We start from the raw sequence: 13,470 nt of genomic DNA, 5'->3' as shown, positions 1-13,470 counted from the left end.
TATCATTTACATACACAAATTTTCTTTATTAATCAAACAAAAAAATTTTAATACATTTTTTTTCTTTTCACAAATATGATTAGTAATGCATGTACTGTACATTGTACAAGTAATGATTGTAGTATACAGTGTCCTATGTACATGTTGTACTTGTTGTGAATGTGTTGTGTATATGTACAATGTTTGTGAGTAAGAACTGGCAGACTGCACACAAAGTTTAAAAATTAGGGATGTGCCTAGTATATATAAAGAATATTACATTATCCTAACAAGTACTTTCGTTTCTTTTTTGTTAAAAAAATTTCTAAACGACAATACGAAAACAATTTGTTTTTTTTTTCTCCTAGAAACATCCCTTTTGTTTAATTGTTTAAACTAATTCAAATAACACAATACGGTATTATTATTATTGCCCTGAGTAAAAAAAAATTTAATAATAATAATAGTAATAATAATAATAAATCAATCATTTCGAACATTTTAAAAAAATATGCAAATAGCTTCCTGAATCAATTGTGCATTGTCTTTTGTGATTAATCACAAATCTATTTTTTAAATACATATATATATATCTTTTGGCACAGATTCTGAAAAATAAAATTAAATTAAAAAAATAATAATAATAATAATTATAATTATAATAAGCATAAACTACACAAAAAAAAACACTTCAGACATTTACAATAAAGCTGACTATTGTGAAATCAAGTAGACTAGATAATTACAAACTGAAAATAATTCTTTATCCAGTTAGTTAATTAAATTTGCCGATTAAATTATTAAAATTTGTCGTCTGTACATATTTGAATTTCTCACAATAGTCAAAAGTTTTCAATTAAATGAAATATCACAGTCAAAACTAATTTTGCATAGTATGGGGGAAAAGTTTATCTTCTCTTCTGGCATGTTATAAAACGGGAAGAGGGATTATATTTTCTTTTTTTTTTTAAGTTGTAGAATGACTAATGTTTCGGCCCACGACTCGGATATTTTTCCGGACAAATCGGAAGATTCGGACGACGGTCTAAATCTGAGCGGTCTCGATTTTTCTACGGTTATTACTTGCGGTCGTCGAGTCGAAGCGACGGAGACGTTAAAGCAGTTACATGGAATCAATTTTTACGTTGCTATCCCTGCTCTGAATTTATTAAACGATAATTTATTACGAACGCTTTCGGCTATGCAAAGGATAGCAAAAATTCATCTCAAAGATAATTTTTGTGGTAATATATTACTTTGAGTGCATTATATATAAAAAACGATCTGCCACCAGTCAAACCCACATCGTCCTGTTCAGTTTTTCTCGTTCATTGTGTGTGTTTTGTGTATGTCTGTGTCTGTGTCTGTAGTGTTGTTTCATGTTTTATTTTCTTTGTTCCTTAACGTGGATAATCTACATAAATTTTTAAATCTATACTTAAAATGTTTCTATTTTGTTTTTTGTTTTTTTTCTTATTTACTATCTTAGGATATTACATAATTATTATTAATAGAAGACAATTTCAAGGATAACCATAGTTTTAACAATTGAAAAAATTAATTATATATGAATTAACACGACACAAAATAAAAACACAATATTAAGCAAAACTGAAATTCGGCTGTGCCACTATTATTAATTATCGTTATTAATTATTACTGTTATTAGTCGTTTAGGTTGTTATTTACACAATTCTGAAGAAAATTTTACTGGAAGAATAAGACACACCATCACAGAGATAACAAATATACACAAAGTAATAGTAAAGTCAACGTTCTAGAAATACTTTTTTTGAGATCTGCTTCGGGATTTTTTTTCCCGTCGACAGATTCGATCGAAACAAAGTTCAGAAGTTCATCGTTATCGTCGTTTAAATTATTCAAACAGATTTCTTAACTATCTATCTACACGTATTTATATTAATCGAGAAAAGAATATATGTTGTCGTCTATAAAAAAAAAAATAAATTTTCTCAACAATATGTCTCATCAAAATAGAACAAAAAAAGTAATCATATTTTTAAATCGATCGTTTTTCAATTTAAAAATTTGATTCGTAAAGAAAAACATTTAAAATAAATATATTAAAAAACTGAATAAATATCAATAATATCTCTTTTTTTTTCCACATTATAAAACGTTACTTTTTTTGGGGGGGATCTAAAACCAACTCTTCAAATTTTCAGATTTAAATGAACCAAACCCCAGCAGTGGGAACGAAAACTTTTTCTTACGGAACTCGCAACCGAACGCGCGGAGGAAAAATAGTCTGTCGTTTAAACAATCGCTTGCGTATCAGAATAAAATTAAATAAATAAAGGAAAGAGAAGAACGTGAAATTTTCCGTAACGACACGTCGTCAAATAAAAGACGTCTCGAAAAATGTACTAATCAATTTTGAGGAAATTTTACAAAAGGTTATGACATACGGGTTCATTTTTTCTATTTTTTTTATAAAAAAGGGTTTGATTGTCAGAGATTTTAATCTGAAAATTCAGTGATATGGAATCAAATTGTTAGAGGAATTACGAGCGTAAACTATCCTATTAATTATTCGAGAGCCAATGAGAGACGAAAACTTTGATACTGAATAAAGCTAATCGTTAATATATTTATCTGTATATATGTATATATGAAATTTTAAATATTTTAGAAAAATAATTTTTAAACAGAATAATTTTCGCAGGCCGAATTAATTGTACAAATGTGTGCCTTTGTGCAGAGATTTTAATCTCGAGGTGTTCGAATATCGTGTGCTTAAAACGTGGGCTAATAGCATGATGTGAGAATATCACTTCGACACAATCTAGTGATTTTTAAATAGAAGCATAAATATTTCAAATTAGGATAAATGCAATTATTAATCTTATAATATAATTAATAATATATATCTTATCAAAGGAAATATATGCTTAACATTAAGTTCCGAATGTAAAATACGATTATCGGCTACTATAATTTAGATACTTAAGGCACGCTATTTTTTAGATTATAGGTTTTAAAATTAATTTTTAAACCGATAAGAAAACCGTACACCTCGCGGTGTTCCCAATAACTGCTAGGATTTAGTTGGAAATTATTTCGAATTTTCTTTTCTACTTTATATATATATAATAATAGTAATAATTTTATCTTAAAATTTTAAAACACGTAAGTGTAAAGTGACATGCAATGTAGGAAAGGAAGAATTAGTGAAACTAATTAAATTATTCATTTAAAGCAACATAAAAATCTACAAACTATTTCATTAGCATTTCTAAATTAATCGATATCGTTTGTACAACAGCAACAAAACATTTTTTAAATATATTAAAACAATCTTGTACATTTTTTTTTCACTATTTCGTCATGTATAGCTTATATATTCCAAACATTACTTCTGTTATCTGAGAAATACAACCTCTAGAAATATTACCAAAATATATTTAGAAGAAAAATGTTCTTTTTTTTTCCCTTTTAATTTTAGTCCTCACGGCATCTAAATATCAGTCATTTTCAGGCATTAATGATCAAAAGGCAACCGCTTCAATATAGGAAATTTTTTTTCTCATTTCGAAAAGTAAAATAAGAGCTGCTTGAATCAAATAACTGGAGAAAGACTTTTTTTGCCTTTGTTTTAATTATTACAATTTTTTTTTTTTTTTTTAATACTCAGAACTTAAAGCCACCCATAGGAACACCTTGATCTGCAGCACTAAACTGGAATTGATGGCTATTTTCGTCGGCTACGGGTGCGATACGGGCGTCTTCCTCTTCTGTTCCAAAATAGTGTTCGATGATATCGAATGCCTTTTGATAAATTTCCATGTTTTCGTGTGATTGTAAAAATTCTATCTTGTCCAAACCTAAATGTCGCAATTAAAGCAATCTTATCAATAACTAAAGGGGGACATATTTACTAGAAAGTGATCGAAACTAAAACCTACCGTAGCATTCTTCGATGATGACGGCGTAGGGATTTATTCCGCCGTGATTTTTGGCATCTTGTTCTCCCAACCTTAAAATGTTTTCTAATCCATTTAATGCTACTTGAACAATCTTGGCATCCATCATTGTCAACAACACACATAATGGAGGGATGCATCCTTGCTCAACTAAAAATCTGAAAGAATTAGTAGAAAAATTAATATAGATAACATTCGAATCCATTGTCGATATGTTTTTAAATGAAAACCTTCATAAATATGACCGTTATAAATGAATAGAAAGCATCGACATTGGTAGTACGTCTTCCGATATTTTTTTTTAATTTGAGTATAATTCTAAATCTATGATGGCCAAACTGTGATTTTAAGCCACATGCATCTCTTCTAGATCCTGACTATGGCTTCCATATACTATTGTATTTTAACTATATATATGTGTGCATGTACAGTACATGTACACTATATGTAACTGTTCTAATAGAGAATGCACTCTTGCTAATGGGCAATATATGGCTCTTGTGATAAGGTTTTGCCATCCCTGTTCTAGATCGATTTCTTCTTCCAAAATTTTGTAAATTATTTAATAAAAATTCAAAATTAATCCTAGTTATTACTTTCTGAATAAAATGGTGGCCTAACTGCTCATTTTTAAGCCCAATTTCATTGTTTAACTTAAAATGTAGCATGTAAATAAGCCATTATTTTAGATTAATGGTCTTCTTCCTTCCAAGATAGTCTAAGTTATTTAATCACATTAAAAAGTTATATTTAATACAAGATGGCAGCTGAAACCGCCTACCTTTACTCCGAATTACACACAATAGTATATATGAAATTAATTAGACAACTTCTAGACCAACAGTTAATCAAACTTTATCACTCAAACATTAGACTATTTCAGAGTTGGTTGCCTGTATGTATTTATTTAGATTTATGATTTGTTAATAAATTACTATACCAATTGGCCAAAAATAAAAAAATATTCAGGAATCTGAGTATTTTAATCAAGATTAAGCATTTTTTCAAGACATTTTGTGTCATCATCAGATCACAATAGTTCTAATTCGAACAAAGAAAAGTTTTCGACTGTGAAGATTCATGACATTCCATTCAGAATATTCCTGAAAGCAGAACGGTGAATAACGTGCAATATCTGGACATTTTACATCATTTGCGTGAGTCCAACTGTCGTAAATAGCCTACGATGTAGAAAAGTGGACAATGGTCTTTTCTCCTTGACAACGTACCTGCACATCGGTTGCCAGAAATGATACTAATGTACTTCCACTTTCTGCCCATTCACTAACTTATATTCTTGTGATTTTTCTTATACATTATTGGGTCATGAAATGATATTGCAAGAGACATTACAGGTTTGGTTGCATAGGACGGCTTATAGCAAAGCCTCCAGAAGCTGTATGAGCACCGGCAAAAGTATATCACTGCCCAAAAGACTTATTTTGAAGTTAGTTGTGCATTAGTGTTTTGAACTATTCAAGGAGAGGAACTAAACATCAAGTCTCCGAATTTGGCAGTTTCCCGTCGCGCACAATTCATCAGGAAACTGCCACTAATCAAATACACATTTTAGGTAACGATCTCATATCTCTCGCAGAAATTCTGAGCAGTACTCTATTTATTAATGAAGCTCTTACTATTACAGAAGATAAAAATACTTTAATAAATTTTGTGTTAATATTGTCATTAATTTTTTGAAATAGTACAAGAACGTTACTTAAATATTCACACATCAAACAATATAATATAACAGAAATTCTTTTAATATTTACTGATGTACGTGAATAATAAAAGAATTATAATCGATATTTTTTTTTGTCATAGAATAAATGCTTAATTCTGGAAACCAAATGGATAATTTTTGTATTATAATAATGCTTTTAAAAATTATTTTTCCGATTTAATGTTTCGACAGATTCCGTTCCGTCTTTCGTCGTAACAAAGAATATACTGTAAGCTACTTCGAGTACAAAGTATTCAGCTAAAATGAAGCCAATCGAAAGGAAAATACATAAATAGCAAGTGTGTCATATTTTGAATGATTCATATTTTAAATGGAAAGTTGCCAATATTCAGATAAAATAATAATGTAAATGGATAGAAAGAATATAATTATAGTTTTACACTGAATGAACCTTTCAACTAATAAATTCAGATATTGAAAATAATCATTAGTTCTAAGTTTGAAAATTCCAATGAAATTTAATTCTTTATTTTAACAATGACTTCATTTTAAGAAAATTACATTTTTTTTAGTGAAAGATTAGTATCCTCTCATATATATATAATATATATCTTGTCACCTTTTCCCCAATTATACGCACATTATACTGTATATCAATTTGTGACGGTACAGTATGTAACTAACTTAAAAATACACTAGTATACACAACAGCTGGATGCAGTTCAAAAAAACACACTAATACCAAAAATACTTTAATTAGCAAACAAACATTTTCAACTGTCTTAAATGGTCATCGTCGGTTGCAAGTCAAGAGACAAGGCGGCAGCACCACCACCCACTCCCTGACTTGCAACTTACAGAATGCGCATTTTCCATAAGAAAGGTTCGTCCACCATTACCCTAGCTACCTTTACAATAGAGAATGATGTTCAAATCATGCTAAAAGAAGCTAAGATCTTGAATCCAACATGGAAGTTTATCACCGTCAAACATTTGGAAAAACTGGAAATATACAGGCAGGAATCAAAGACCTTTAATTACAAGGATACAGAGATCAACTCATTTAAGTGGAAATCCTTTCAATGAAGTGCATTAATTGGAAGCTACTCCGTCCCTGCAACAACATGGACAATAACCCATTTAAATTTGTAGGTTAATGTTACCCGTGGTTCCAAAATGGCGGCTTGTTTCTGATTCCAGCAAACAGAAGAAAGGAAACAGTGGGGACGCACATTCTAACCTAACCTAACCTATTCTAATAATTTTGCTGGTAATAATTATGGTAATTTATTAGAATAGGTTAGGTTAGGTTAGAACGCGCCTCCCCACTGTTTCCTTTCTTCTATTTGCTGGAATCAGAGACGAGCCGCCATTTTGGAACCGTAGGTAACATTAACCAATTTGTATAAGTTCAAATGAGTTATTGTCATCATGTGCATCACACGTGCACACAAATTAATGTTTGTTTTATTTAAAAGAAATATTTTAATTGTGATCTCTGTTTTAATTTATATATATATACACACACACACGAACAAACAATAGTAATAAATGTATTTAGAGTTAATTGTATTCCTTCTTCAGATCAATAAAATTAAGAAGTCAGATGATAAACATTGGTTATTAAAAATTAATTTGGTTTAGTTTGTAATTTATACATTATAGATAATTACAACAATTTTAAATTTTAATTTAAAAATTATTGTATTTATTAATATTAGTACAAAGTTAGTGGTCTAACACAACCCATCTTTAGAACAAGTTGGTTTATATTAATTGTTAATAGCTCAAATATAACAAATAATCCAGCATTTGATAATTTTATTCATTGTCGATCTAACTAATTAAATATGTAATGTAATTAATTAATAATAAATGTTAAAATAAACAGAAAATAATTTTAATGTCAATAATATCCGCATGCAACAAGCTGGTTAAGCCAATCGCTCGGCTTTTAACTGATGTCTTCTAACTTTAAAGTTACTAAATAACATTTTAAATCTTGAACAAATGTTTCATTAATTAAAACAGATTTGTACACAGAGAGTTTACAAAAATGTAGTAAATAAAGCAGAATGAAAATGACATCAAATTTACTTTTGATTTAGTTAGCAATATGGTAGAAAATTGTGAAAAGCTTTGTGTGGGACACCATCCATCTGTACCACTCCTAAAGATTTTCAATGGGTAAAGACATCATTTGCTATTTCATTGTTCAAATGCTACTGATCCTGGACGATTTCCTCAAAATGCTACATACTGACCAGTTGTTCAACTTGCTAAGGAGTAAAAGTTCTGGCAACACTCTGAAGCTCAACCTTTGTTGTCATCGTCACCAGCAAAGTGAGTTCCACCATTGTTTTCCGGCCAGCTGGTATCATCTCACTGATGCCCAGGTCTGTGTATTGTTTTACCCCATTGCCTGATTGTCTAATTCTACACTTGGGGAGAATCAGAGAATTGTCCACAATCCTGGACGACTGAACCCAGTTTTGCCACAGGAACAAGCCGCTCCAGAACTAGGTATGAAGAAATAATACCCAACGGTAAATGCCACCATGTCCTTTCAAGACTAGAATCAGCTAACTCAAGAACAGAAAGAAGATCCAAAATGGGCAGGTATATATCGATTGCAGCATTCACTATCGTCGATGATGATGAAAATCAATTTCTTTCAAATTTTATTTCTTTAGTAACATAACCACCTCACACACACAAGTTATCTATTGACTCCTGAACCACTGACCAAGATAGTTGGTAAGTCCTCCTATTATAATCATTGTTCGTTATTAATACTATTAAATATTATTACTTTTGTTATTAATCCATTTAGTATTTATTATTAGTTCTCAATAAGGAAAAAGATGTTACACTGCCAAAGGCCATTTTGTAATTCTAGACTGATGATCCTGTTTAGATCCATAGTCAGATGTCTGCGAGTTTAGAGCAATTAGTGTAGGCATGCTTGACCAATGTGCAAAAGACAGCAACTATATAAATAAAGGAGTCAAAGGTCAAAGGAGGAAGTAGATATACAGTGGAATGTCGCATAATGAGCATAATTTGTTCCAGAATCTTACTCGTAATGCGAAACACTTGTCAAGCGGTTAATTTCTAATATTTAATTATAGCCTTTACGTAGCCCAAGAATTTGGCATATCGTTTGGCGTGTTTATTATGTAATGGATTGTTGATGTTTATATGTAATATGTGTGAACACAAGTTCTGAAAAATGTGCGATCACAAGCGACACTAAAACGCTAGTGGAACCAGTGCTAAACACAGACTGATGGAACATGCACACAATCCCCTCTCCTTGTCACTCGTTATGTAAAACGTCGTACGTAAAGCAAGTCAATTTTTTATAATTTGTCTTGTTCGTTATGTGAGGTGCTCATTAAGCAAGGTTCCACTGTATAGAATTCAGGAGTTGTTCTGCATAGTGCCAAAATTGCCACTTGAAATTTTTTTTTTATTATTAAAGTGACAATAAAAACCCATCTGCTTATTTTAACATTCAGTGTGAAATTGAATCACAAAGCACGCTTCAGGAAAAACAGCAGAATGTCGGGATTCTGTGAAAGGGAGTCACACCACATACCTAGTAATGTCATGGTGTCACATGGAAAGTTTGGACAGGAAAACAGGAAGTAATGTTGAGAACTGAGGGCAGTTTTCATGCAAAGTCTCCCCGCATTTCCAGATTGGAGATTTTTTTATTGATTGACAGAAAATTTGAAAATATTTTGGGCAAATTTTTTCCATTTTGATCTTTTTTTTTCAGTAGAGTAAAGCATAAGAATTTTGACACGAGAGAACATGTTTAAGCATTGTGATCAATGTGTTATTCAGAAGTATTCATTAAAAAATGATTCCTATTTCTAAGTGACAGTTTAACAAGTTACTTTTGCTTTTCGGACTCCAAACTCATAGGGCTACCAGCACCTGCATTAATTAGTAAGTAAAACTGGCGGCAATAAAAATTTGAAGTGACAAAAATAAATTAAAAATCGGCAAAATGGTTGGCGATTTCTTCGTAACATGCAACTCCATTGCTCAACTTTCAGACATTTGACATTCACACATATTCTTAAGAATGCATTATATATGAAAACGGAGACTGTCTAGGGTTGCCATCCATCCTTATTTGGTAAGGACAGTCTTTATTTCAGTTGTAGTATCCCTTTGTCCTTAAATTAGTGATAAAACTGTTTCCTAACAGCAAAATGGATAGGATAAACAAAGACATGTTGCAGCTAATATTGATACCTAGTATTTCTAGTATTACGTAGTGTATATTATACAAAAAACAAACTTACAGAAAACCCGATAACCGGAGTGGTAGAATTACAAGGAATGCTAACGTTTTCGAAGCCCCATCTGGGCTCTCCTTCCGGCTTTATAGTAATACAAGAAACCGTACGTCAAGAATCGAATAGTGTATATTATGTTACTCAAGCCGTGTGTACCAACTGAGCCAACTGAAAACAGGTGTACCGAATGTGTAGCCTTATCTTCGGTACACCTGTACAGTACACATTCAGTACACATGTGATTAAATCTCGAGATTACTCTCAAACCATTGTACATTTAATAGTAGTCATGGTCTCGGAAAACTCTAATATAATGGAATATCGAAGACTAATCTCAGCTCTCAGTGTACTGGAGATGAAAATAATTCATATTTGAGACTATTGCGAAATGGATGATGATCAAGTTTTAGCATTTCTTGCAGCGTACAAACTTTAGAAGAAAAGAAAGAGTAAAAAATATAAGAAAATGCTTGGTTAGGCAATAGGTGCAACATCGTAATGAGTTAAGGATGCGCTCTTGTTTGTAAATGAATTATTTATAGAAAGTGCACAACAATACAGAAATTTTGTGAGAATTTCCACAGGAAAGTTGGAGATTTTAATTAATTTAATTGGCCCACAGATTGCCAAGAGAAAGTAGTGACAGTTTCTATAATCTTGATGGTTTGCGTTCCAAAAACATTCATTTTATTCATAAATACTAGCTTTTTGATTTCTGTAACAGTCCACTATTTTTAATTATTTTAAATGTTTACATTTAACTTGCTTTGTATGATGTTCTCAAATCTTGCAACTCAAATTTCATCCGCTTCTAATTATGATTAGAAGACTGAAACGTTAAGACATACCAATGACAATGCTTTTAATGATGTTTTAGTGGGGTGGCCCTATCCCAATATCAAAAAATATTTCAGGTGTATGTGTTTATGAAATGTAGTAAGGGTGGCTTAGTAAGGGACAACCCACATGCCCACCAGTGACAGAGAAGAAAACACCAGTAAACACCGGTATTTGGTTGTGGGTTTGTGTCTGACCAACGAGTGGCTTTGCGGAGTTTTCCAGGTTTCTCTTTACGTGTCTAACACACAATTAGAAAGAATTCTTTCCAGAAGGTAATCTTCATTGGCAAATTGCCACATGTTGCATTGCCTTATTCCATCAATCCAATAGGCTCGACACCCAATATTTTTGAAAGCATTTTTTAAAGCGTTTTTACATATTATATTTCTTCTATCCATTATTCGCTATTAAAATAAAAATGCTGGCAACCAGTCTCGGATATATCAAACTGTTCTGAACTATGAGAAAGTGAGAAGACGTGTCCATCTGAGATTTTTGCAGTCTCGACGACAAATCATAGCAAGTCTCCGATAGTGCTCTTGGTATAGTGTACTGTACATCTGTGACTCGAATGTCGAAACTCACTCTCGAGACAGTCTGTCTGAATATTACGTAATGTTTCTCAACTGTATCATAGTGAAGCTTACAGAAAGAGCTTTCGTGGGAGGATGTCACAAGACATTCCTTGAAAACTTTTGCATACAGTACATTAAATTGGAGGACTATCATCCTAGACAATCATCATTGTCCTTATTTTGAAAAACCAAAAAGTGGCAATCCTGGGAGTTGTTTATGACTGGGTCAACACTAGTGGCAATAACCCATTCTCCTGTGACACAGAGGAATGTTTTTTTAAATTATTCACAACTTTCATCTTCTTGCATTTGGGTTTGGCTTTCTTATTTAGTAACACTTCTGCCGAAGCAGCATTCACTTCCATTTTATTAAGTCCTACATATTTTCCTTCATCTTGTCTCATGATATGCAATACATGCTTTCTACATACCATTCAATGATTTTTTTTTCTGTCAATATCAACGGATGTTCTTTAGATACTGCTTTGTTTATAAAATATTAGTCAATGTAGTCAGAACAAGTAACATCAAATGGTAAGAAGCATTTATTCCACATTAGAAGACAGGATAAAGGAAATAAAAGAACATAAAAGATGTCGCAAAAAGAACAGTTCCTAAAAAAGCCAAATCCAGATGCGAGAAGGTGATAGTCATTATGAATAGCTTAAGCAATTTCTCAAAGCCATCTGAATATTTTAATTTATGAGGATCACACACTCATTACTTAATGCTATTTTTATACCTTTCGACTACCATCCAACTTCACATAACACACTATAACAGTGTCACACATATCCACCTCCAAAATTATCTACTGCAGAGTCCGTACAACGTGCAAATAAAGCAAGCAACAACCCTTGAATTTTGTCGATCGGAGGTATACGTTTTTTTTTTTCAACTTACAGGCCGAGGTTTAAACTTTCACAAATCGTGTGATAACGCATGTTTCGATAACGTGATTTCCTATAATGCGCAACGAATCCCCGTGTTGTACTGTAATAATTTTGAAGGTGGATATGTGTGACACAATCAATCAATCAATCAATCCCTTTAATTGTACTAAGGAATAATACACACGCGGGATACCAAACGTTACATCATTTTATTAATTACTTGTATAACATACAAAGCAATGAGAAACAGTATAGTTTGATATGCAAAACTTCAGAAATAGAAATAAATCATTCTGTTATTTGAGGGTTGAGACCATAGCAATTACTCACACACCCCCCATCTGCATTACATAATTTATGGACGGTTAATACACTGCTCCCTTTAAAGCTATTCTTTTACAAACTAATTATAAATTGAGATCATTGTAACCTATCTTTATTCATTTGCAATCCATTTAATCAAATTAAAAAAATACATTTATGAATTTTAGTATTAAACAGTTTATAAGGTTTTATATTAAAAAAAATGCTCGGTTTATTTACTGTTAAAGTTTCTGTAACAAAAACTTATCTAACAAACACATACGTAATTAGTAAATTACTAAAAAAAATTTAATAAATGTCAATATTTTTTCAGTTTTGTAGTAAATATTTAATGCTTAATAACCAAAGAACGGGTAATTTATCAAATTAGATGTCTTTAAGAAGCAGAAACTTGCTTTTGTTTCATATAAAATGCTACAAATTTATTTTTAATAACTACTAAAATTTTTCTAGAAGTAAACTTTTGTTATTGTCGTTTGTCAGAAGCTATCCTTACTGATTATTTAATCAAATGTACAGTACAGTACTATGAGATTTCTTACTATAATAGTAAATTTCTTAAATTCGTTCGAGCTATGACTTTTATTAGAAATATGAAAATAGTAGAATAATTTACGCAGACTTATTCCATACAAAACTGAGAGAAAAATAAATAGAAATATCATTTTTATTGCATACTATTATGTATTTTTTGGTATTTTAACAATAAATAGTTCCTCGCGCAAACTTTTAAATGATATAAAATGAGAACGGAAAAATACAATATATTTCTTTTAGAAATTTAAAAATTTATCGGGCAATTTCCAAGATATACATAAAAATATATTAATAAACTATATTATTTGAAATTACCGTCATAAACTAACTAAAAAGTTCAGTATTGTGTATTTACAAATTCATTAGCAATACTTTTTGTTA

The 13,470-nt window shown here is 31.1% G+C and overlaps 1 protein-coding gene across 1 annotated transcript in view; it reads right to left on the bottom strand.

Moving 5' to 3' along the window:
- Kap-alpha1 (karyopherin alpha1) overlaps positions 1 to 13,470 on the bottom strand; it is a 68,090-nt gene continuing 54,620 nt past the window's right edge. The window contains exons 12-13 of the mRNA XM_067285031.1: positions 3,906 to 4,081; positions 1 to 3,824 (exon numbers count right to left, since the gene is read on the bottom strand). Coding sequence (XP_067141132.1) covers positions 3,631 to 3,824; positions 3,906 to 4,081 — 370 coding nt within the window. The 3' untranslated portion in view covers positions 1 to 3,630. The remainder of the gene's footprint in view (positions 3,825 to 3,905; positions 4,082 to 13,470) is intronic.

Source organism: Centruroides vittatus, unplaced genomic scaffold, assembly GCF_030686945.1.
Source record: "Centruroides vittatus isolate TY-2023 unplaced genomic scaffold, ASM3068694v2 scaffold_149, whole genome shotgun sequence".
In the NCBI taxonomy this organism is placed as follows: Eukaryota; Metazoa; Arthropoda; class Arachnida; order Scorpiones; family Buthidae; genus Centruroides; species Centruroides vittatus.
Note: the sequence above shows the minus strand (reverse complement) of the source record. Positions and strands in the feature narration are given on the sequence as shown.